At 41.1% G+C, this 26,927-nt stretch overlaps 1 protein-coding gene across 11 annotated transcripts in view; it reads left to right on the top strand.

Moving 5' to 3' along the window:
* Nucleotides 1–26,927, top strand: part of PPIP5K1 (diphosphoinositol pentakisphosphate kinase 1) — a 273,000-nt gene that overhangs the window by 143,213 nt on the left and 102,860 nt on the right. For 6 of the 11 annotated variants that reach the window (XM_073568589.1, XM_073568595.1, XM_073568593.1 and 3 more), the window contains exons 23-25: nt 2,967–3,083; nt 8,112–8,276; nt 21,006–21,155. In XM_073568589.1, the coding sequence (XP_073424690.1) occupies nt 2,967–3,083; nt 8,112–8,276; nt 21,006–21,155 (432 nt within the window). Of the gene's footprint in view, nt 1–2,966; nt 3,084–8,111; nt 8,277–11,203; nt 12,619–21,005; nt 21,156–26,927 lie in introns of those variants that run through there. The other 5 variants (XM_073568597.1, XM_073568596.1, XM_073568594.1 and 2 more) reach the window with 2 other exon arrangements.

Below are 26,927 nucleotides of genomic sequence, written 5' to 3'. Positions count from 1 at the left end.
TGCTTTCTCCTGGGGGTGTCTGTGGTGTCAGGGTACTGACCTGCAACAACTGGACGCCTGTCGTCTTTTTTTTTTTTCAACGGTGAAAAAAAATTCAGAATTTAATTTAAAAAAAAAAATGGTTTGTCGCCAATTTCTGAGATCCATAATATTTTTATTTTTTGGTCATTGGCGCTGTGTAAGGGTTTTTTGTGTGGCAAGTTGACATTTTTAATTAGACATTTTGGGGTAGGTATGACATTTTGATTGCTTCTTATTGATTTTTGTTGCAATGTTTTGACGACCAAAAACTACAGTTCTGGCATTTTGATTAATTTTCTTTTTAAGCTGTTTATTGATTAGGGTAATTAATTTAACATTTTGATAGATCAGACTTTTATAGACTCAGTGATAGCAAATATGTTTAGTTTTACATTTGTATTATTTCTTCATTTTTAAAGGGAATCTGTCAGCAGGATTTCACACCCAAACTATAGACGCATGGAGCTCTTTCACAGACAGGTCCATTAATACCTTTCCATGGTCCATTATTGAGAAATCAGCACTTGAACTGATAAGCAAATATGACTGAAGAACTATTTGTAGATCTGAAACCTCTGTCACTCCAGCTCTATTCCTCACCCAGCGCTGCCTTCTCCTTCTTAACTGACTGCTCCTTTGCCTAAAGTCAAACAACATAGAAGCTGTCAGTCAAATAGAGGGCAACGCTGGGCAGGGTATAGAGTTGCCTAACAGAACAAGGGGAAAGAGGGAGTACCCCATGTTTAAATCGCTCTCTAGCAAGCCATTAAACATAGCTTTTAATAAATCTAAATCTAACATTCATGTGGGTTGATCTTAAAATTATCTCCTTAATCTGCCTGCAATTTATTGTCTTTCTATCTATATTTATTCAATTAATGGTGCCCCAGGCAGGGTATCATCACTATTTAGCCGAATAGGACAAACAGCACATGTCCCCCCAGCCGCATGTGCAGCGCATCATCATGGGTTGGGAAAATGGCATGAATGTCATTGTTCCTCCTCTGATGACGCCACACATGCTGTGAAACATTTTGGGGAGACATGTGCTATAAATTTTGTCCTATTCCGCTAGATAGTGATGACACCCCGGGGTGCCATTAATTGGGAGTAGAGCTGGATTGCCAGATGCTGGCCATGTAAAGGTATTGCTGAATTTATCTTTGAAAGAGTTACATGCACATATAAATAATTTGGAGATTGAAATCCTGCTAGCATGTTCCTTATAATGGTAAAATAGAATGATTTGAATTTTTATAAAATAAAAAATGTTATAAATCAAGTAAACTGAACAGGAAAAAAAATACCCTGTAGAGGTTGTGAAATCTAATATATAAAGCTCAATGTGGATGTGTATGTATGTATATATGTACTGTATATGTGTGTATGTCCGTGATTGGCATCCGCACCGTCGCAGCTACAGCCACAAAATTTGGCACAGTCACACGTCTGGACCCCGAGAGCGTCATAGGCCATGTTGTGAGGCAAAATTTTAACCCCGCACGTTCCAATTCACCAAACAATTTTGCCCCTATCTACATAATGGGGAAAAAGTGTGTGTGCATCAAGCCCCGCCCTTCATTATGATGTCACAATGGTTGCCTTGGCGACGCTGATTCATCATAGATTGCAGTGGTGACGGTTATGTCATAATGGTTGCCATGGTGATGATGATGTCATAATGAGTATATGGGCACGGGACTATGGGATGGAGGATGTGTGATGGGTATATGGGCACGGGACTATGGGATGGAGGATATGTATGATGGGTATATGGGCATGGGACTATGAGATGAAGGATGTGTGATGGGTATATGGGCATTCGACTATGAGATGGCGAATATGTATGATGGTTATACGGGCATGGGACTATGGGATGGAGGATGTGTGATGGGTATATGGGCACTCGACTATGGGATGGAGGATATGTATGATTGGTATATGGGCACGGGACTATGGGATGGAGGTTAATTATAATTTGCTATAACTAGCCACAGTTAGTTACTATGCCCAGGCAGCGCCGGTCTCTTCAGCTAGTATAATATAAAGTCTAGTGACGTATGAATAAGGCTATGTAATGAAAGACAGAATATAGGGCAAACTAATAAGTAAGCAGAGGAAAGAAATGGTAATGAGCCCAAAGCAATAATCAATGTAGAAAAATAAATTTTATAAAAGATATGTGTCAAACACAGCAGTAGAGGACACATAGTGAGGCATACGTGTCTCATAACATACTGTGAGAGCTGGTAACTAATTGACAAAGATAATACCAAAGTAATACTGTGTCCGCTTACAAACTCACACCCATAATTATCCTCTCCTGCTGGAATGACTCCAGCCCCAACGTGTTTTTCAGAAAAATGCCTTTTACTGTTTTACTCATGATTTGTTTTTATTCAGTAAAGGTTTCTTCTATGTTGATTATTGCTTTGAGCTCACTACCCTTTTTTTTCCCTCTGCTGCGGTTAGTGGCTTATGCAGACTGTTCATGAACTTACATTTTTGAAGGAGACCAGACATTGGATATACCAGTACGTCCAATTTTGGGAAAGATCATGGTATGAAAAAAAAAAAAAAAAACTTTAGACACACAAAACCTGATTTAAACATTAGGTCATTTACTGATGATGGCTTCCCTTTAAATAAACCTGTAACATGTAAAGAAACGTTATTAACCTGCAGATATGGAACTAATCTGCGGGTCAATAACGTGCCTGGCGCTCGCACTGAGTGCCCCTCTGCCCGGAGGAAATGAACTCTATTCCTTCCAACAATCCTTGGCTTTCAGTCATAGGGGTGGACCGGCGCTGCTTCAGTAACCACCCAGTACACAGTGAGAGGCGATTGTAGGAAATATTTGGCAGCAAGTGATCAGTCAGTCTTTGACGTTATTGTCATTAAATGTATCCTAATATTAAATTCCTGCTAATATCTGATTCCAGGACGCCTCTTCAGAAGAAAGATTTCATGTTGAGCTTCACTTCAGTCCAGGGGTCAAGGGCTGTGAAGAAGATGAAAAGGCCCCCTTGGGGTTTGGATTCCGACCAGCATCTGCAGAAGTAAGCCTGCCTTCTAATTTGAATAGTTGCAGCGAATCTTTTATAAGTTTTAATTTGCTGAAATGCATTATTTTTTTCCAGTTTTCACCAGTACTAATCTGCTCTTCATTACCATTTGTTCACATTGTGTCAAACACTTACACAGCCTTCTCTCAATTAAATGCAACAATTCTAAAAGAAACACTTGGGTTTGTAAGGGTTGGCCTTCACCACCCTTCATTTTATGTGACTTGACCCTCACTTATGTATGTTTGTTTCCTCTTGCTGAGTTGTGCGTTTGGCTGGCCATGGACATGGTTGCCACCAAACACTTCTAGTGTTCCTGGTCACCAGGTTGTAGTAAAGTGGAACCCGGCATCAGCGTAATCAAGGCAAACTCTGATTTTGAAGCATGCCATGGTACTACATAGGATAATTTAGGAAAAGGTGATAGAACTTGGTTCATAGATGTTTAGGCCATGTGGATCAGACCCCATGTCCATCCAGAAGTACTTGTCACTTCTGCTGAGATAGCAGCAGGCCCCAACCAGCCCCTGCGAGACATGTCTGAGGTAAGGGACAGTTTCTCAGTTCAACAACAGAGAAGGTTTCAGTCTGCAGAGTTGAGAAAGAACAATACTGCTTTTTTGAGAGCCTGCAACCAAGATGTGTTTGAGAATTTTTTGTTTATAACCTGTGAAACATTCACATGCTATGAAGTTGTGAAAGTCACATTTTATTGTAATACTAGATGGTGGCCCGATTCTAACGCATCGGGTATTCTAGAATATGTATGTAGTTTATTTAAAGGGAATCTGTCACCCCCTTTTTTCCCCATAAGCTGGGGCCACAGCCATCAGGGGCTTATCTACAGCATTCTGTAATGCTGTTGATAAGTCACCGATGAAACCTGAAAAATAAGAAAAACGCGTTAGATAATACTCACCGGGGGGCGGCGGTGGGTGTCGCGGTCCGGTTCGGCGCCTCCCATCTTCATACGATGATGTCCTCCTCCTTGCTTCTCCCTCGGCTCCTGCGCACGCGTACTTTATCTGCCTACGACCTGCCATATAAAACTGTCCCATTAGTTAACCCCTTTAGCGAACCCCTTAAAAAATAAAAAACGAAGCAAAAAATAATGATTTATTATCATACTGCCGAACAAAAAGTGCAATAACGCGCGATCAAAAAGACGCATATAAATATCCATGGTACCGCTGAAAACGTCATCTTGACCCGCAAAAAATGAGCTGCAACACAGCGTCATCAGCGAAAAAATAAAAAAGTTATAGCTCGCAGAATAAAGCGATGCAAAAATAATTATTTTTTATATAAAAATGTTTTCATTGCATAAAAGCGCCAAAACATAAAAAAAGACATAAATGAGGTATCGCTGCAACCGTACTGACCCGAAGAATAAAACCACTTTATCAATTTTACCGCACGCGGAACGGTGTAAGCGCACCCCCCAAAAGAAATTCATGAAACGCTGGTTTTTGTTCATTCTGCGTCCCAAAAATCGGAATAAAAAGCGATCAAAAGATGTCACCGGCCCGAAAATGATACCAATAAAAACGTCAACTCGTCCCGCAAAAAATAAGACCTCACATGACTCAGTGGGTCAAAATATGGAAAAATTATGGCTCTCAATATGTGGTGATGCAAAAACTATTTTTACAATAAAAAGCGTCTTTTAGCGTGCGACAGCTGCCAAATATAAAAACCGCCATAAATAGTAAATCAAGCCCCCCCCCCCATTATCACCCCCCTTAGTTAGGGAAAGATAATAAAATTAAAAGAAAATGTATTTATTTCCATGTGTTGGGGTTAGGGTTGGAGTTATAATTGGGGGTGTTTCCACTGTTTGGGCACATCAGGTGCTCTCCAAATGCAACATGGCATCTGATCTCAATTCCAGCCAATTCTGCATTGAAAAAGTCAAATGGTGCTCCTTCCCTTCCAAGCTCTGCCATGCGCCCAAACAGTGTTTTACCCCCACATATGGGGTATCAGCCTACTCAGGACAAATTGCAAAACAACTTTTGGGGTCCAATTTCTCCTGTTACCCTTAGGAAAATAAAAAATTGGGGGCAAAAATATTTTTGTGGAAAAAATTGATTTTTTTTATTTTCACGCCCGGGCATTATAAACGTCTGTGAAGCCCTTGGGGGTTCAAAGTGCTCACCACACATCTAGATAAGTTCCTCAGGGGGTGTAGTTTCCAAAATGGTGTAATTTGTGGGTGGTTTCCACTGTTTAGGTACATCAGGGGCTCTCCAAAGGCAACATGAAACCCGCAGACCATTCCATCAAAGTCTGCATTCCAAAACGTCACTACTTCCCTTCCGAGCCCCGTGTGCCCATACAGTAGTTTTCTCCCACATATGGGGTATCAGCGTACTCAGGACAAATTGGACAACAACTTTTGGGGTCCAATTTCTCCTGGTACCCTTGGGAAAATAAAAAAAATTGGGGACTAAAAGATCATGTTTGTGGAAAAAATACGATTTTTTTATTTTCACGCCCGGGCATTATAAACTTCTGTGAAGCACTGGGGGGTTCAAAGTGCTCTCCACACATCTAGATAAGTTCCTTGGGGGGGTCTAGTTTCCAAAATGGTGTCATTTGTGGGGCATTTCCACTGTTTTGGTACATTAGGGGCTTTCCAAATGTGACATGGTGTCCGATCTCAATTCCAGCCAAAAAAGTCAAATTGCTTCCCTTCCGAGCTCTGCCATGCGCCCAAATAGTCGTTTACACTCACATATGGGGTATCGGTGTACTCAGGACAAATTGCACAATAACTTTTAGGTTCCTGTTACCTTTGGGAAAATAAAAATTGGGGGTGAAAAGATCATTTTTGTGGAAAAAATATGATTTTTTAATTGTACCACTGTACGTTATAAACTTCTGTGAAGCCCTTGTGGGTTCAAAGTTCTCACCACATATCTAGATAAGTTCCTTGGGGGGTCTATTTTCCAAAATGGGGTCACTTGTGGGGGATTTCCACTGTTTAGGTACATCAGGGGCTCTCCAAACGTGACATGGCGTTCGATCTGAATTCCAGCCAATTTTGCATTGAAAAAGTCAAACGGCGCTCCTTCCCTTACGAGCTCTGCCATGCGCCCAAACAGTGGTTCCCCACACATATCAGGTATCCGCGTACTCAGGACAAATTGCACAATAACTTTTGCAGTCCAATTTCTCCTGTTACCCTTGGTAAAATAAAAAAAATTGAACCTGAAGTATTTTTTTGGGGAAAAAAAGTTAAATGTTCATTTTCTTTATGTATTCAAAAAATTCCTGTGAAGTACCTGAAGGGTTAATAAACTTCTTGAATGTGGTTTTGAGCACCTTGAGGGGTGCAGTTTTTAGATTGGTGTCACTTTTGGGTATTTTCTATCATATAGACCCCTCAAAGTGGCTTCAAATGTGATGTGGTCCGTAAAAATAAAATGGTGTTGCAAAAATGAAAAATCGCTGGTCAACTTTTAACCCTTATAACTTCCTAACAAAAAAAAATTTGGTTCCAAAATTGTGCTGATGTAAAGTAAACATGTGGGAAATGTTATTTATTAAGTTTTTTGTGTGCCATATCTTTGTGATTTAAGGGCATAAAAATTCAAAGTTGGAAAATTGCGAAATTTTCAAAATTTTCGCCAAATTTCTGGTTTTTTTCCACAAATAAACACAAGTTATTTGAATGAAATTTTACCACTAACATGAAGTACAATATGTCACGAGAAAACAATGTCAGAATTACCGAAATCCGTGGAAGCGTTTCAGAGTTATTACCTCATAAAGGGACAGTTGTCAGAATTGTAAAAATTGGCCTGGGAGTTAGCGTGCAAACCACCCTTGGTAGTGAAGGGGTTAAGTCAGCCTGCAAATAATTCAGACAATTTTGGCATAACTTGAACTAATGTGAACCCATATAGTATCAAGATCCACAAGCTCGGTTATGGACCCCACTCTAAATCTGAGGCTTTTAATTAATGATCCTATTGAAATGTATCATTTTTGTCTTTACTCTGAAGCCCCTGATGATATGCAACTATGCAGTATTCTAGAAATGTTACACAAAGTTCTACAATTTTTATAATATCCCTGAGTGTTTTGCCGTCATATCCAGGTCTTGAGTATAGTGAACAGATGACTTTTGCTGATTAATTTTAATTAAAAATCTTTCATTTCCAGGAGTGCTCCACTCTCCAGTCATCCGGTTTAGTGCTTGTTAAGAGGGAAGGGAGTGCACTCCTCCTTGTGCCAGTGGCCTGAACTGTGGACTTTCCTATGCTGCTGCATGAGGCATCTTTGCCACTGCGGCGCCATATGAACACAGTAGCATTGAAGCTGGCCATATCAGGAGCTAACAACTCCAGTGATCCTGGCAAGTTACACTGCAGTGCTTACTAGCACAACTGAAAAGAGCTTGTAAGCCCTGCCCATGTTTGTCTAGCATTTCTAGTCAGTGGTGGCCAACAATGAGCAAAAAACAATAAAAAATAACCTTTTCATATCATTGTAGAGGAATAAGTTTTTATAAATTGTGAGTTGGAAAGTTGCTTGCTTTTACTAGTACATTCCAATTATACCCATCTTTGAAGATTGGAATAACCCTTTGAAAGGAATCTGTGATTAGATACATGTTACCTGATCCATGGGCAGCATTAATCACAACTGCCCGATTGTAGCCAGGTATATTTATGCACTGCAGCGTTTCATTAAAAAAAAACATAGTTTGAAGAGCCAGCCGGGGACTATAGCCAGAGGCCTGACTAGTCTGAAGGTGTCCCCTGCTGGCTTCTCTCTAATGCGCTCCAGATGATTGACAGGTCTCTCCCTATGGTCGTCAGACTGCTTTTCAAACTATGTCTTGTGCAGCATGTCGCAGTAAAACATGCCTGGCTGCAATCACACAGCCAGGCTCTGATTCTTACTGCCCAAAGATCAGGCAACACAAATCTAATGACAAGTTCCCGTTATGTAATTTCTCTAAAGAAACATAGTAGCCATGTGTTAAGAACTGTATTTTCTTGTTTACACCAGAACGAAGACAAAAAAACAGATCAAGGGAGTCTGGAGGACTTGACCAAAACAAAAGGAACAGACGATGTAGACAGATCTATACTTATGTCACCACTGCCTTCAGAGCCAATCGGCATTCACCGGAAATCGCCCCTTACCCGAGCTAGGAAAACTGGGTCCATGGAGGTAAACACCTAACGGAGATCATTTTGTACTTTTGCAAGGTGAAAATTGTTGCCCGTTCTGCAGTACCATGGGGCGTAATGTAGATTATGACTGCTTTTACCTTCTTGTCTCTAAATAACCTTACTAACATAGAGCAATCATGCAAAACCTCATTCTGCTGCACCTAACCTAGTTGGACTTACTTTTTTAGAAAAGTCACCAGTGTTGATTAATGTGCTGTCATATCCTATTGTTATTGAAAATGAATGGTAATATTTATGGGATAAGTACATTTTCAGACTAGTAAATAGTAAGCCAAGTGTTGTTCTGGTTAAGCTGCACAATATTCTATCTTGCAGAAGTAAAAAAGACATCATTAATTAATATTGGTGCTCCTGATGGGGTGGGGTCTTAACATAAATAGACAGATCCAAGACATTTTTACTAAAATCACTCAGCAGAGCATTGGGTTACACTTGAAGGGCTGCAAAAAATGCCAATATGACACTTGGCTCCACTGTAATGTTGAGAGCTTTTGCTTGAATGAAATGAAATTGACATTTGAAAATCTAGAAAACCGCCTAGCTCTGTGTTTAGGTCAGTGATTACCCCGTACAACTTAATTTTTTGTCTTTAAAGAGTTTGTCCAGTACTTTATCATCGATGACTTAATCTTAGGTTAGGTCATCAATGTATGATCGGTCAGGGTACAGCATTCCCGCCAATCAGCTGTTCTCAGTGACTACAGCAGTCGCTGGCCAGAACTGCTCAATTGCTGACCTGCTGCGTATTCTGATAGTGGCCGGGGGCAGGGTACTGCACGTCTGCCTCCTATTCAAATCAATAGGAGGCGGATGTGCAGTATTGTGCCACGGCCACTATCAGAAGATGGAGCAGCTTCGCAATTGAGCATTTCCAGCTGCCGACCCCAAGAACAGCTGATTGGCGGGGATGCCTGGTGTCGGATCTCAACAGATTAGACACTGATGACCTATCATGAGGATAGGTCATCGCTGATAAACTAGTGGACAATCTGTTTAACAAAAACATTAGCCCGGCTTATTGAAACTCTGTGTTTGTTTATGGTTCGATTCAATTTGAAAGGAGTTTTCTCCTTTTTAAACTTAAGTAGCCCAAAGTTTTGAACTAGTTACAAATTACAAAATCGAGATGCCCTATTACCTTCTGTCTGCTGCTCCCTGCTGACATGGCTGCTGCAGCAACTTCTTATCCACAGTATTGGACCTCTGCAGCCAATCATTGGGCTCAGTGACTGGTTGATTTGTTCACAAGCTGTAGATGGGATGACAATGCTGTGGACATTGCAACAAAGACTGCAAGAAGCAGTGGTGAGGCATGGGGTAAGCCAGGGGTCTAAAACTCGGCAAGGCAAGTGCACTGCACCGAAAAAAATGATGTTGACCGGCCGCGTTCCTTGTGGAACGAGATTACATTTTCGGCGAGACCATTTTTTTTTTCTATACAACTTTTCAATAACTTTATTCTTTTTTTGCCTGTCCGTATAATGAAAACGCTACATTTTTCGCATTTTTTTTTTACAATATTCATCGTATGAGTTATGGTACAGTTTTATAACTTGGTTTGTTCTACACAGCAAGACCAAATGTACTTTTTTTTGTTAATTTTTGTTTTTACATTAAACATAGTTTTTAGTGGCAAAATATTTTTTTAATTATTTTGTCATACTTTAATTCTTTTTTTTTTTTTTTTTTTTACAAATTTCTTCTCCTGCACTGTGGTTCACAAAGAGCACAGCTATTTAGGGAAAAATCGTGAAGCTGCCACAGCATTTAACTAGCACTGCACCCAGCGCCCCCGCAGATAAGAAAGTAATGGCATATCCTAGCAATTTATCACTTTCTATGATATTTTCAGCTAGAATTGAATTGCTCTTGAGCTTCGTTGAGCCACACATATAGTGGACGGCTTTTTGTCATACTAGGGGAAATATTTTTTCCATTCTTATGAACATGGCAGTGTACATCTCAGACACTTGTGTGTGTTGTCCCATCTCATTTATATTGTCACCACCCATTTGTTGCTTACTTTGTCCTCCGACTCGTTCCTGCCAGTTTGACTAACTTGTCTACTCCATGATAATATTTATGAACGTCTGGTAATAGACTCACACAGTCAGTTTTATCACGTCATTGCAAATTGTATAAATGTTCATTCTTTTTATTAATTTTTTTTTTGCTCCCACCTATAGTCATTTATAAAAAAAAGGTTTGTCAGGTTTATCAAAATGTTGTAGAAATGTCACCGCGTATGCACGTTTGGGGCTGATGTAATATACCTACATATAGTATTCCTTTTTTCTGTAAAAAGGACCTATCCCCGGTTTTTATTCTTATTTTATTTCTGTTGTTCCCATCAATATTCGTTTTTTTTACTTGTTTGATTTTTGTTTTTTGCTTTTTTTTTAATCTTATTTTTAAATCCACCATGCATTGTCAGAGATAATGAGCCTTTTTATTTAATGCTACTTTTTATGGTCTTTACAAGAGGGCGTGGCTCAAAGGATTATCTGGGGTCATGTCTTCCGAATGATCTGCATAATCACCATGCCCCCTAAATAAGGACTAAATAAAAAGGCCCATCTCTCTGGAACAATATGGTGGATTTTTAACCAAAAAAAAAAAACATATTACTCAGCCAAGCAACACAAATGAAATGAAAGCAAAAACTTGTCACTCTTGACCCGATGACAGGTCTTTTTTAAACATTAAATGCCTCATCTCATTACATCACATTTTTTCTAGACTCTGCACTTTGCTATTACTTAAACAGTGATTGTGTGTTTCACCCTTGGAAATGCCCATGGTGGATTCTTTCCTGCATCCTGATTGAGCCCTGATAATAAATTGAAATTGCCTGTGTGCACATGCCTGTGTCATCAGATGTACTGTGTTTATGCTGTTTTACAGGACTGTCATGTCACGGTCATGAAGGGGCTGAAAGAATATTACCACCATACAGCATATTAGGAAGAATCATTTCAGATCTTCTTTTTTCTCTGTTAATATCACCCAAAATCTTTACAAATCCATTAAGAAACAAAGAAGTCATTTTGAGGAGAGTAATAAAAATTACAAAAATGAAAAAAAAAATTGTGTGCTGTATGTGACCTCAATCTCCCGTATTCTTCATATATCTGGCCTGCAGGGTAGGGTAGCAAGTTGAAGATTTTTAATACAAACAAAAACTTCCAAAACCCGGCTGTGTTTTGTCAAAGCCTATATCAAGTCTGCCAAAATCATGTGTGAAAGCGTGTCATTGTCTGATGAGACCAAGCTTGAACTTCTTGGCCATAATTCTAAAAGCTATGTTTGGTACAAAGACATCACTAAAAGAATACCATCACCACTACACATCAGAACACCATACCCACAGTGAAACATGGAGAAAGTAGCATTATGCTTTTGGGATAGTTTCTCAGCATCTATAAATGGGGCTTTAGTTAAGGTGGATTACAATCCGTTCCAAATTATCAGTCAATTTTTGCAGCAAAACCTTCAGCTGAAGATAATGAGGAATGTCCTCTTTTAGCATGACAGCAACCCTAAGACCATGTCTCCAAATCAATAAAAGAATGGCTTAACCAAAAGAAGATTAAAGTTTTGGAATGGCCCAGCCAAAGCCCAGACCTGAATCAAATTGACCTAAAGAGCGCTGCACACAGGAGAGTTACTAGTTTAAGGGTGTGCAGGTTTAGGCAACCACGTTATTTTAGTTCTTTATTATTCTTTTTATGCTCAAAACATTTGTTTTTCAAATGAATTGTACAGATTATAGGTGACATTTAAGGTGGAAAAGTTCTGAAATTCTTCTTCTTGGTATGATTTTTTTTTTACATGACTACAACCTAGCATTTTAAAAGGGGTGTTGACATTTTTTTAACTCCACTTTATTTGTGGTCTTTCCACAGGAGATGCCCTAAATGTCTCATAGACACAAGTCTCCTTGCTGGGATCCACTCACAGCACCCCTATAATCAGCAGCATCTATATAGCCTGTGATAACCAGAAGTATAAAGTGTACTGGGCTGTTGTTGGATGCCATAGCACAGCTCATAATGAAAAAAAATGGGAGTTGAGCTGCCGTTATACATACTCCCGGACAGAGCCCGTCTAGTGGACATGGCCTCGCTCCATACACTTGTATGGAACGAAGCCGCACTTGCCCACTGGCCGGGAGTATGTGTAGCACATACATGCCGTCTGGTCCCAGGTCAGAAAATGGCGAATGCCCACAGCAAACAGTGCATGCACTGGGGGGATACATAAGTCTACAGTCACACAGAGTGACTTCAGACTTGTCGATTGGACCAAACTACCCCTTTAATGTTTTTATCTTGGTATTTTCCTTTTATATCCTATTTTAACGGATTTTTAATATCTTCGCATATGAAATCTCAGGAGATAGGTAGCTTTTTCAGATGCTGACTACTAATATTGAGTGTAATTTTGTATCTACAATATATGCACAGTCATTAGTCAATTTTGTATTTTTGATGATTTATTTTATTATTGAACAAGTACAGTGTGATCTGTCAGTCCAAAAGGTTAATAAACCTGAATATTTATGAACGTAGATGTGAGATTTTGCCTCTTTTAGGAGAATATCTATGTGTGCCAAATTATTAGGCAACCATTAGTGTGCAGAATTATGCAAAAATATATTTCTTACATTCCAGAAAAATTATCAGCGACCAATATAGCCACCCTTCTTTTCAATAACAGTCATAAGCCTACCATCCATGGAGTCTGTCAATTTCTTAATCAGTTGACTATCAACTTTTTGGGTAGCACCAACCACTTCCTCCCAGACACTGTTCATTGTATTGAATTGTTTTCCTTCACTGTCAATTTCCTGTTGAAGGGGCCACATGTTCGTTTCTAAGGCCTTCACTGGCAGCCAAGCAGTGGAGACTTTGATGCATGCAAAGGAGAATTGTCTTGCATATATATTTTGGTTATCTTGAGAGATGTACCAGTGCTTGAATAAAGTATCTCCTAAAAAACTGTCAGTAGGTTTGGGAGTTAATTTTGAGAGCATCTTCAATCTGAAAAGGTCCAACTAGCTTATCCTTAATAATACCACCCCATAGCAGTACCCCACATCCTTCTTGCTGGCATCTGAGTCAAAGTGGAGGTTTGTGCCCCTTACTGATCCAGCCCCAGGACCATCCATCTGATCCGTCAAGAGTCACTATCATCTCATCAATCAAGAAAAACCTTGAAATATCTGTCTTCAGATATTTCTTTGCCCAGTCTTGATGTTTCAGCTTCTGTGTCTTCTTCATTAGTGGTTGGGTTTCAGCCTTTCTTCCCTTTTCTTTGTCTCTGCTCACTGAACATCTTGTACTTCTGGACAATCCAGGGAGGTTGCATTTCCGGAACGTGACAACACTGTCGGATAATAGGTTCTCAAATCTTTGGCAGTTAATGTGAGTCTTTTTTTCCTCTACAAGTCTTTTACAACCCTTTGCAAGTTTTCAAGTAAACTTTTGATGGTTCTGTGACCACGGCCCAGTATCTTAGCAATTTAAAGAGTGTTGCATCACAACATGTTTGACTTTAAAGAGTCCGTTAAATTTCTTTTAAGTAAGCTACCTAATAATTCTGCCAACCCTGATGAAGGGTGTTGATATCCTTAATTCACATTCTCACATCCTCTGATCTGCTTTATCCAATAAGCATTCAAGTTTATACAAATTGGAATTTGAAAATCTGATTAATAATAATATGGTCAAAATACTCACCTGCCTAATAATTGTGCACATAGTGTATTCTAGTCCATTTTTCTTATCTTTTAGATATTGTCTACAAGAGGAAGATGAAGTTAAAAAAACAAACTCATCCATTCTCCAAAAAAGCTTGTTGGCTGAGTTATTTTACTAAATGCTGGTATAATGACTGATCAATGTGTAATTTTTCTTTTTCCCATTGTGCATGCTTTTTTTTTTTTACTGTATACACCGGTATCAAATATATATATATATATATATATATATATATATATATATATATATATATATATATATAATGTCTGTATATACAAACACTTATATCTCAGATATAGTATTTATGGGGATAACATCGCTTTTGTAGGCATTTCATTATTCAGTATTTATTGATTAGCTGTTAGCCTGTGAGACCTCAGTAATTGTCGGAGGTTTATTGATTGTATGATTTAACAAGAAGTCCTTTCCTGAATTTTCTTATCGCGTATGTGACCAAATTGTGAATCTTGTTGAGTTGAATCCGTAATTATTATGCACAGGGTCGGACTGGGGTGTGCAGGGCCCACCAAGGGAATGAATTTTAGGGGCCCACCTACAGTAATGTACAACTCAAAATTTAGGCTTTGAGACCGCAGAATTACACCATGGGTTCTTTTGCCGTATATCCCACGCCAAATCTGTATCATTTCAGCATCCTAATTCTACTAAAAGCTGCACCGTTGTTCATATGCTGCAGATCTTTCCGCACTACGATTCATTTAATCCTTTAGGGCCGCAGGCCTGTTTTGACCTTAATGCCCAGGCCATTTTTTTGCAAATCTGACCAGTGTTACTTTGAAGTTAAAAAGTGACCCCATTTTGGAATCTACACCCCCAAGGATTGACGTAGGGGGTATAGTGATCACTTTGTCCCAACAAGCGTTCCATGGTAGATGCTACACAGCCCAGCCAATCGAAGCGTTCGGATCTGCAGGGGGGGGCTAAAATTCGCCCGGACCAGCCAGGCAGCGTTGCTGCCTGCCGGTCTTAGCGGCGAAAGCCTCCCGGTACCCGTGCGATTAGCTGCGGGGACCGATGGAACCCCTCGCCGTACATTAGTACAATAGTGGACATTTTAATTTAGAGACTTGGAGAAAAGATGTCTGAACACAAGGGATGTCAGCGCCATCACCGCACATACAAGAACCAAACAGAAGAATCCAGAAGAGGGATCATTAATGGCAATGGCAGGCCTGGCATAGCATACAGTACACCACATACAGTCATGGCCAAAAGTATTGACACCCCTGCAATTCTGTCAGATAATATTCAGTTTCTTCCTGAAAATGATTGCAAACACAAATTCTTTGGTATTATTATCTTCATTTAATTTGTCTTAAATTAAAAAACGCAAAAGAGAATGAAGCAAAAAGCAAAACATTGATCATTTCACCCAAAACTCCAAAAATGGGCCGGACAAAAGTATTGGCACCCTCAGCCTAATACTTGGTTGCACAACCTTTAGCCAAAATAACTGCGACCGACTGCTTCCGGTAACCATCAATGAGTTTCTTACAATGCTCTGCTGGAATTTTAGACCATTCTTCTTTGGCAAACTACTCCAGGTCCCTGATATTTGAAGGGTGCCTTCTCCAAACTGCCATTTTTAGATCTCTCCACAGCTGTTCTATGGGATTCAGGTCTGGACTCATTGCTGGCCACCTTAGAAGTCTCCAGTGCTTTCTCTCAAACCATTTTCTAGTGCTTTTTGAAGTGTGTTTTGGGTTATTGTCCTGCTGGAAGACCCATGACCTCTGAGGTAGACCCAGCTTTCTCACACTGGGCCCTGAATTATGCTGCAAAATTTGTTGGTAGTCTTCTGACTTCATAATGCCATGCACACGGTCACGCAGTCCAGTGCCAGAGGCAGCAAAGCAACCCCAAAACATCAGGGAACCTCCGCCATGTTTGACTGTAGGGACCATGTACTTTTCTTTGAATGCCTCTTTTTTCTCCTGTAAACTCTATGTTGATGCTTTTGCCCTAAAAGCTCTACTTTTGTCTCATCTGACCAAAGAACATTCTTCCAAAATGTTTTAGGCTTTTTCAGGTAAGTTTTGGCAAACTCCAGCCTGGCTTTTTTATGTCTCGGGGTAAGAAGTGGAGTCTTCCTGGGTCTCCTACCATACAGTCCCTTTTCATTCAGATGCCGACGGATAGTACGGGTTGACACCGTTGTACCCTCGGACTGCAGGACAGCTTGAACTTGTTTGGATGTTAGTGGAGGTTCATTATCCAACATCCGCACAATCTTGCGTTGAAATCTCTTGTCAATTTTTCTTTTCCGGCCACATCTAGGGAGGTTAGCCACAGTGCCATGGGCTTTAAACTTCTTGATGACACTGCGCATGGTAGACACAGGAACATTTAGGTCTTTGGAGATGGACTTGTAGCCTTGAGATTGCTCATGCTTCCTCACAATTTGGTTTCTCAAGTCCTCAGACAGTTCTTTGGTCTTCTTTATTTTCTCCATGCTCAATGTGGTACACACAAGGACACAAGACAGAGGTTGAGTCAACTTTAATCTATGTCAACTGGCTGCAAGTGTGATTTAGTTATTGCCAACACCTGTTAGGTGCCACAGGTAAGTTATAGGTGCTGTTAATTACACAAATTAGAGAAGCATCACATGATTTTTCGAACAGTGCCAATACTTTTGTCCACCCTCTTTGTTATGTTTGGTGTGGAATTATATCCAATTTGGCTTTAGGACAATTCTTTTTGTGTTTTTTCATTTAAGACAAATTAAATGAAGATAATAATACCAAAGAATTTGTGTTTGCAATCATTTTCAGGAAGAAACTGAGTATTATCTGACAGAATGGCAGGGGTGTCAATACTTTTTGCCATGACTGTATCCCTACATACAGTATTATGGGCACCGCATAGTCCTTCATACAGAATTATGGCACCGCATAGTCCTCCATACAGAATTATGGGGCACCACATAGTCCTCCATACAGAATTATGGGACACCATGTAGTCCTCCATACAGAATTATGGGCACCACATAGGCCTCCATACAGAATTATGGGACACCACGTATCTCTCCATACAAAATTATGGGCACCATGTAGTCCTCCATACAGAATTATGGGCACCACATAGGCCTCCATACAGAATTATGGGACACCACGTATCTCTCCATACAAAATTATGGGCACCACATAGTCCTCCATACAGATTTATGAGACACCATGTAGTCCTCCATACAGAATTATGGGCACCACATAGGCCTCCATACAGAAATATGGACACCACATAGTCCTCCATACAGTATTATGGGCACTACATAGTCCTCCATGCAGTATTACGGGCACCACATAGTCCTCCATACAGAATTATGGGCACCACATAGTCCTCCATACAGAATTATGGGCACCACATAGTCCTCCATACAGTATTATGGGCACCGCATAGTCCTCCATACAGTATTATGGGCACCGCATAGTCCTCCATACAGTATTATGGGCACCGCATAGTCCTCCATACAGTATTATGGGCACCGCATAGTCCTCCATACAGTATTATGGGCACCGCATAGTCCTCCATACAGTATTATGGGCACCGCATAGTCCTCCATACAGTATTACGGGCACCGCATAGTCCTCCATACAGTATTACGGGCACCGCATAGTCTTCCATACAGTATTATAGGCACCACATAGGCCTCCATACAGAATTATAACATTTCATTACTGATCCTGAGCTACCTGTTGTATTACTTTCCAGAGCTGTAGTTCACATCCGTCTCTCCCTTGTGGGATGATAGAATGTACAGCTGCAGGAGCAGCGCTCCCCGTGACATAGGAGTATTACAGCTCCAGGCTGTGTAACCTGTGCATTCACCCTCCCACCCCCTGTAATTACTCAGCGCTCCCTCCTGTGCTCCTCCGGTTGGTGCACGGCTTGTAGGAATGATTGTATAATCCTGGGACCTTATAAGATGAGAATTTCACAACCCGACTAGCGCTCAGAAAACGCCCAGCGGAGATTCAGGCAGCGAAACCTTCATGCAGGATTATCCAGCCAACCAGACATGGATTTGCAGTCAGTTCACCAGCCTCATCAGGTCCGCTAATGCAGGCAGATTGGAATGTGAATTCTGCTGATAGATTTCCTTGAAGTTTTACTGACACTGACAGCCATTTCTTGTGTACAGCGCAAAACATATTGTGGCCTGTACAAAACTCAGGTGCATGCAGAGCGTAGCGGCACAGAGAAGAGAGCGTTGGCACAGGCAGAGAAAGAGAAGAGAGCGTTGGCACAGGCAGAGGAAGGGTATATGCACATGTTGCAGATTTGGCTGCGAATCCGCAGCAGTTTTCCATGCGGTGTACAGTACCATGTTATCCCATGGAAAACCAAATCCGCTGTGCACATGCTGCGGAAAATTCTACGCAGATTTGCTGCGGTTTATTTTCTGCAGCATGTCACTTCTTTGTACGGAATCCGCAGCGTTTTTACACCCATTCCATTATAGGAATACGCAGGTGTAAAAAGGCAGGCGAAATCCGCACAAAATCTGCACTAAATCTGCAGGTAAAGCACAGGTCATTTTACCTGCGGATTCAGCCAAATCCGCAGCACAATCCACAACGTGTGCACATACCCAAAGAGAAGAGAGCGGCGGCAGGGACAGGGCAGAGCGCAGCTGAGGGGACAGGGCAGAGCGCAGCTGAGGGGACAGGGTAGAGCGCAGCTGAGGGGACAGGGTAGAGCGCAGCTGAGGGGACAGGACAGAGCGCAGTGACAGGATAGAGCGCAGCTGACGTGACAGGGCAGAGCGCAGCTGAGGGGACAGGGCAGAGTGCAGGGACAGGGCAGAGCGCAGTGACAGGGTAGAGCGCAGCTGAGCGGACAGGGCAGAGCGCAGGGACAGGGCAGAGCGCAGCTGAGGGGACAGGGCAGAGCGCAGCTGAGGGGACAGGGCAGAGCGCAGTGACAGGGCAGAGCGCAGCTGAGAGGACAGGGCAGAGCGCAGTGACAGGGCAGAGCGCAGCTGAGGGGACAGGGCAGAGCGCAGGGACAGGGCAGAGTGCAGCTGAGGGTACAGGGCAGAGCGCAGGGACAGGGCAGAGTGCAGCTGAGTGGACAGGGCAGAGCGCAGGGACAGGGCAGAGCACAGGAACAGGACAGGGCAGAGCGCAGGGACAGGACTAGGTGACGCCATATTATGTAGGATATGTAAATTGAAACAGGCGGGGGATTAGTTATAAAAGGAGGGTGAAGCTAGGGTAAGAGGGCATGGATCCATATTGAATATTTGCCCATGGCAGCATAAATTGTGCTCAGCTTTCTCAGCTTTAGGTATTCTGAAAATGCGTATGTCTAATAAATGAGATGTGACAATAGGCGCTTATGTGGTGTACAGGAGTCTGTTATTCTGCAGCGTGTAAGTTGCAGGCACTGACAGAAAAGTTAGGCGGTGCTCACATCTGTCCAGACCTTCCACATATCTGTACTGTTTTAGGAACAGACAAATGGGGTACCGAAAGTGATCATCAGTCATGCAAATGGAAACAGAGGGGACAGAGGCACTCACCACCTCTTCTAGCATGTCTCTTGCAGCCCCAGGCCGGTGCTTATTCCATCTTCAATCTCACCGCTGTTCTACTTCCTGCTTTCAGCGTCCACGTGGTTCAGCTGAGCCTCTCATTACATATGCGCATATGTAATCAGCCGCTCATTACTTATGTGCATAGGTAATGAGCGGCCGCTGAATACAGGAAGATAGAACATCGCTGAGATTGAAGATGGAATAAGCACAGGGGGCTGCAAGAGACATGCTAGGAGAGGTGACTGTGATTCACAGGTACCAGCAGCTGGGCCGCGAGTGGGCTTGTTCAGTGACATTCATGGTCGGGCGGGGCCCACCGAGGGATCCAACGGTACCTCGGTGGGCCAGTCCGAGCCTGATTATACAGCACAAGTAGATTATGTGCATCAGAGGTATTAATAATACATGTCTAATTACTTGGCCAGTCAGAGACAAAGGGTTCATTCCCAGTCTGTGCGTGCTACATGTATATAGAGAGATTTTGTTTTAATATAACCGGAGTAATTGTTTAAAGTGAGATCACAAATGTTAACATTTTGATTTTTGTTTGTTCCAAACACTTTATGTCATCACTGATTGTACAAACCAACCTGTTCACCTTTAAGTTTATTAATATTTCTAACCTCCCTTTCACATTATTACTTTTTCGTGAACCATTTTTAGATTTTATCATCTGTGGCATTTTAGAGAAAACTCCACCTGAAAAACAAGCTAAGAAAGGGGAGAAGGCTCTGACGGGTGGCTCGTTTAGACTTCACCCTGCTCAACTCTGCTTGATTTTTAGGTCTTTCCTTGTTTGCATATAGGTAGAAAACTGTTCCTCAAGCCGAGCTGGTTAGGGCGAAGCCAGTGGGAGCAGACCGATGTACCCCTCTTCCCGCAGCTTGTTTCTCAAGATATAGTTTCTAAAGCTCAAGGGAAAACAACCATGGTCGTGAATGTTCTTTTTTTCCCATCCTTTGGCAACTTTTAGACTTTGCATTTGACAAAAGATCAGAATGTTTTCAATTTCTTTTGCTCTGTTAATAAATGATGTTACACTCACTACACTTTCTGTGCTAAACCCTCTATAAACCTGTAATCATATTCATAAATGATACTTGTGTGCTTTTCCATTAGGGTTGGTATTGGTCAAAACACTATATGTATTCTGACCAAATGTTTTACCTTTTATGTTGTGTGAAGAGGTTTTCTCAGTTGGCACAGAAATGTCTATAATGTGTTTTTTATGCTTGCTATTGGTTATTGATCCAGTTGGTTATTTTATTATAATGTGATGGATCTGATGTTATGACCCTACAGTAGTGGGGAAGCTTAACCTTCATGTTTCTCCAGTCCAGCTGTAATTAGGCTGAAACCTTCCTGTCCACAAATTTGATTTCAGGTGATGAATACCAAAAACACAGGGAATTTGGAATTCATGTCCCAAAAAGGGCGTCGGAGAAGAAGATCGGGAGAACCCCATCATTCCCCATCTTCCATCACTCTACAGTCCAGAGCCATGTCCATCACTAACCTGGCATCATGGCGACAGGTGTTCTTTTTTTGTTTTTACATTGAGTTCATCAGCCACCCAATTCCCGCTACATGTGTTCCTGAATTTCCCACTTTCTCTTAGCTGCTGGATTCTCTCCTTTTGCTTGTTTTAGATGAGTATCTCAGGTGTAAATTGAACGTAGTCATACTGATACTTTTGAAGCTATGTGCACATTGATGCGCAAGATAAAGCTAGAGAATATTGTCTGTTGTCACATGTTGGGACCTTCAAATTAAGTTACATACATTGTATGAGCTTAACTTGAATTGTGTGTTATATTATTTAAAGGGCATCTCACTCCAATATTTAGTATATATTTATGAGGCTGATATACCGTAATTGCATGAAAAGGACAGTACATTACCCAAAAAAAAACTTTTAAAGTAGTTGCCTCATTTAAGTGATCCAAACTAAGTGCCTAAGGCTGCTTTTACATGTACCCTGTTTTTGCTGGCCGATTTTGCGGCCCCAATAGATTTCTATGGGGCCGCAAAATCGGCCCGCAAAAATTCCACTGTGTGCCATGTGCCGTACTGCCGTGAGGACCGTTTTTGCGGTCGTGATAAAAGATCGAGCTTGCTCGATCTTTTAAATGGCGTACGGACACGGCCCCCATTGTAAATCAATGGGGCCGCAAAAACAAACGGAAGTTTGTTGTTGCGGTTCACCGTGACTGCCGGTTTTGCAGAAAGCCTTTTTTTTCTCAATACTATTTCCATAGTATTGGGGGAAACAAACGGCAGTCCGCAAACTTTTTTTTGCGGTCCGTTATTGCGGCAGACCACAAAAAATGCGGCGATATGGCCTGCAAAAACTGGCCGCAATAACGGACAGCAAAAAATGCGATAAGTGTAAACGTAGCCTTATTGTCAATGTTTCATTGTGCGCTGCTGTATGTATAGAAAGTGGTGCAGAACGGACACGCATGCTACACATGGCCGTTCCTTTTGTCCCATATTAGTCCATAGTCTTTGACTTTTCCAGCATAATGTAGAATGCCCTGTGGGTTCTGTATTGATCTGCCTTGGCCATTCATCTCCTATGGTGTTTTGATGTGCTTGCAGTTAATATCATCTGACTGTTCTCTTTTAATACTTTTCTTTGCAATTCTTTTGTATTTAATGATATGCACAATACAAATACTCAGCTATAGTGAGTAGTTTGCTGAAGCTACCAATCAACATTTTGTTATGTTAATGGTAATCTGTTTGGCTGGAACATGCACTTTATTTGGTTAAATGAATTGTTAAGATAACTTGTTAGAGCCCATTACATCATGTACCTCATAGTTGGATGAGATGAAGAAGTCCTGTGGGCTAAAATCCCATCACTGTGGTGATACAGATGCCCCGTGAATTACAATAACTCATTACAATACAGTTTATTTCAGTTGCACAGGGAAACCTGCCCGAGAGAGGACCTTTGTATTGTTTGTGGCTTTGGGAACAGAACATTCTAATGCAGAGAGATTTAAGTTTCTTAGTGAACACGGACTCCTACTAAGCACAGCTTTAATGTGCAGGTACACATTGCAGCTTTTAAATAAAAAAAATGAAGATTTAAAATAGAAAAATCCAAACTCTTCAGATCTCTATGGAAAATATAGCAAATTGTGGATTGAGTCACTTTTTGTTGATATGTTAGTGTATATTGTACTGCACCACACTAACACATGAGAGGTCTTTTTAATCATTCAGTGTAAAATGCAAACAAGCATCCCTCATTCTCCTTCTACCCAATATCAAGCAATAAAATGTCAGCAGGGATCCAAAAATTTGCAAATGAATTTGAAATTACTTCCATACAGTACTTGGTCAGATAGTATTAGCAGATGTACAGTTGAAACCAGAAACTTACGTACAGTGAGGGAAATAAGTATTTGATCCCTTGCTGATTGCCCACTGACAAAGACATGAACAGTCTATAATTTTAAGGGTAGGTTAATTTTAACATTGAGGAATAGAATATCACAAATAAAATCCAGAAAATCCCATTGTATAAATTACATAAATTTATTTGCATTTTGTAGTGATAAGTATTTGATCCGTCTGACAAACAAGACTTAATACTTGGTGGCAAAACCCTTGTTGGCAAGCACAGCAGTCAGACGTTTTTTGTAGTTGATGATGAGGTTTGCGCATATGTCAGGAGGAATTTTGGTCCACTCCTCTTTGCAGATCATCTATAAATCATTAAGATTTTGATGCTGTCGCTTGGTAACTCTGAGCTTCAACTCCCTCCATAAGCTTTCTATGGGATTAAGGTCTGGAGACTGATTAGGCCACTCCATGACCTTAATATGCTTCTTTTTGAGCCACTCCTTTGTTGGGTCATTGTCTTGCTGGAAGACCCAGTCACGTCCCATTGTTAATGTCCTGACAGAGGGAAGGAAGTTGTCACTCAGGAATTTACGGTACATGGCTCCATCCATTCTCCCATTGATGCAGTGAAGTAGTCCTGTGTACTTAGCAGAGAAACACCTCCAAAACATAAAGTTTCTACCTCCGTGCTTGACATTGGGGACCGTGTTCTTTGGGTGATAGGCAGCATTTCTCTTCCTCCAAACACGGCGAGTCGAGTTAATGCCAAAGAGCTCAATTTTTGTCTCATCTGACCACGGCACCTTCTCCCAATCACTCACAGAATCACCCAGATGTTCATTGGCAAACTTCAGACGGACCTGCACATATGCGTTCTTGAGCAAGGGGACCTTGCGGGTACTGCAGGATTTTAAACCTTTACGGTGTAATGTGTTACCAATGGTTTTCTTGGTGACTGTTGTCCCAGCTGCCTTGAGATCATTAACAAGTTACCCCCCATGTAGTTTTAGGCTGATCTCTCACCTTGATGATCAAAGATAGTCCTCGAGGTGAGATTTTGCATGGTGCCCCAGATCGATGTCAATTGACAGTCATTTTGTATTTCTTACTATTGCATCAACAGTTGCCTCCTTCTCACACAGCGTATTACATATGGTTTTGTAGCCCATTCCAGCTTTGTGCAGGTCTATGATCTTGTCCCTGACATCCTTATAAAGCTCTTTGGTCTTCCCCATGTTGCAGAGGTTATAGTCTTTTATAAAGGTGACTATGTAAGACAGCTGTCTTTAATGCAGGTAACAAGTTGATTTGGAGCATCTAAGTGGTCTGTAGGAGCCAGAACGCTTAATGGTTGGTAGGGAATCAAATACTTATTTCTCACTGCAAAAAGCAAATAAATTTAATAAATAAATACTAGTTGGCCAGTTCGAAATGTTTGCATATTGGTCGTTGGGGGCACAGGCAATTTCAGAAAAAGCAAGCTGGTCAAATGTAAATTTATTTCATGAGATGATGAACACAGACAGGTATTTATATGTATATTTGGTAATACAATAAATTGGTTTGATAAGTAGAGGCCAAAAAATGTCTTCAGGTTGAGGTGCCACCTGCAGGTCATTATTTCTTTCTGCAGGTTTATGAAAATGAATGTTTAAACTGTATTTAGTGATAAAATTGTGAATGCGTGGTTTGTTTGGCTCTTTTCTTGCTGAAGGGGGAATGCAGTGCATGTTTACAAATTTTATTGTATTACAGAAACACGGAGGGCACCATCAAATATTAGAAGGGATCCAACCACAGTATGTATTTAATTCAATAGATATGGCAAACCAGAAGCAAAGAAGACATACACCCAAAGCCGGGATCACCATAGAAAAAATATAACACCAAAAAAGCAAAAGAATGTATAAAAACATTTAAAATATACAAAGGTTATTGTCCATAACCTGTATAGATGGGAACGGTAACAAACACTATAAATTATCCCCTAGTTATACATAAATAACATGTATTTGCAAATAAAGTCCATAGAGCCTCATTTAAGAGTCTCAAACACGGGACTATCCAGATCTTCCTCCAGGGAAGGACCCAGCCAAGGAGTGGCTCCTTTCGGAAACCACCATTACCACCATATTAAGTGGCCCTTTGAGTCAATATCCAGCTCTTTACGAGTTTACAGATATGACAAGGGAAATACCAAGGCCAGGTATCCATCCACAGACAGCTGTTTCGGGGTGTTGCCCCTCATCAGTGTGGAGTAGGATTCTGGCTAGGTGGGAGCAATGCCTAATAGACCAACATCACGAAACAATCACTGACCTCAGGGAGACCAGTCAAAGAAAATAACATGTGCAGCATGTCGACAGGATAGGCATAAACAATACACAGCAGCCTTATACAGAAGTGCATGGTAGATTCCTAATTACAAGCTGTAATTAAATACAAGATTTTTGAAAAAATAATAATAACCATCTGGAACATGGATATATCTTACAACCGAGAATTCTAAAAAATATGCATAATAGGAATCACAACCAAACACTATTGCTATTTTAGTAATCTTTTAACCCTTTCCACACCCTTTGAACTTATTGATTCACTTAATGTATTGGACATTGGCTAGTGTACTAGTCTCTATCCTATCGGACTGATATTTGGTGCCAAAAAAACCCCATAGTGTTTGGTTGTGATTCCTATTATGCATCTTTTTTAGAATTCTCGGTTGTAAGATATATCCATGTGCCAGATGGTGGTGGTTATTATTTTTTCAAACATCTTGTTTTTAATTACAGCTTGTAATTAGGAATCTACCCTGCACTTCTGTATAAGGCTGCTGTGTATTGTTTATGCCTATCCTGTGGACATGCTGCACATGTTATTTCTGTATAATTAGGGGATAATTTATAGGGTTTGTTACCGTTCCCATCTATACAGGTTATGGACAATAACCTTTGTATATTTTAAATGTTTTTATACATTCTTTTGCTTTTTTGGTGTTTTGTTTTTTCCTTTGAAATAAAAAAATTATATTTTTTATATGGTGATCCCTGCTTTGGGTGTATGTCTTCTTTGCTTCTGGTTTGCCATGTTTACAAATGTGTTTGCATATGTGACTCACCATTTGTGTGTGTGCGGCGTAGTAATCACCGAAAATGCAGTGCATGTTTACAAATGTGCTTGCGTATGTGACTCACCTGCAGTGAAGTGTGCAATCCTCCAATGTGCCTGAAATAGGCTGGGCAAGCTGGGAAGACCCCAAGGCAAATGTTTGGATTTGTTTGTGATGTCTGTAAGCAGCTTTGTGGTAGTGTGCTTCGGGGTAGTGTGCTGTCACCTGCAGGTCATTTGACCTTTCAAATGGTGTATCATTTGTTTGTGTAGGTCGAGTATGAAAGGAGCAAGTGTGCAATTCAATAGGCAGTGCATGTTTACAAATGTGTTTGCATATGTGACTCACCTGCAGTGAAGTGTGCAATCCTCCAATTTGCCTGAAATAGGCTGGGCAAGCAGTTCAGCAAGCTGGAATGCCTCCAAGGCAAATGTTTGGGTTTGTTTGGGATGTCTGTAGGCAGCTTTGTGGTAGTGTGCTTTGGGATAGTGTGGTGCCACCTGCAGGTCATTTTTCCTTACTGCAGGTTTATGAAAATTAGTGTTTAAACTGTAATTTTTGATCAAATCGTGGATGTGGGGGCCAAGCGCACCAAAATGCAACACAGTGCGTTTGGCACAGGTTGGCGCACCGTCAAAAGGACGCATGCGCCGGCAAACGCATACCTGCGCACGGCCTGCGTACCCAATGCTAAAGATAGGGTACGCAGGTCGCATGCAGCGTCATGCGCCCATAGGCAGAGCTAACCGGAGGAGGTGCGGCCGTGGGTGGAGCTTCATGGCAGCCGCGCGCATCCCTCCGCAGCTCCAGGAAATGCTAGTGTGTAAGTAGCCTTAAAGC

Source organism: Dendrobates tinctorius, unplaced genomic scaffold, assembly GCF_039654945.1.
Source record: "Dendrobates tinctorius isolate UK_male_01 unplaced genomic scaffold, ASM3965494v1 ptg000022l, whole genome shotgun sequence".
Classification (NCBI taxonomy): Eukaryota; Metazoa; Chordata; class Amphibia; order Anura; family Dendrobatidae; genus Dendrobates; species Dendrobates tinctorius.
This window is presented reverse-complemented; position numbering and strand designations above follow the sequence as displayed.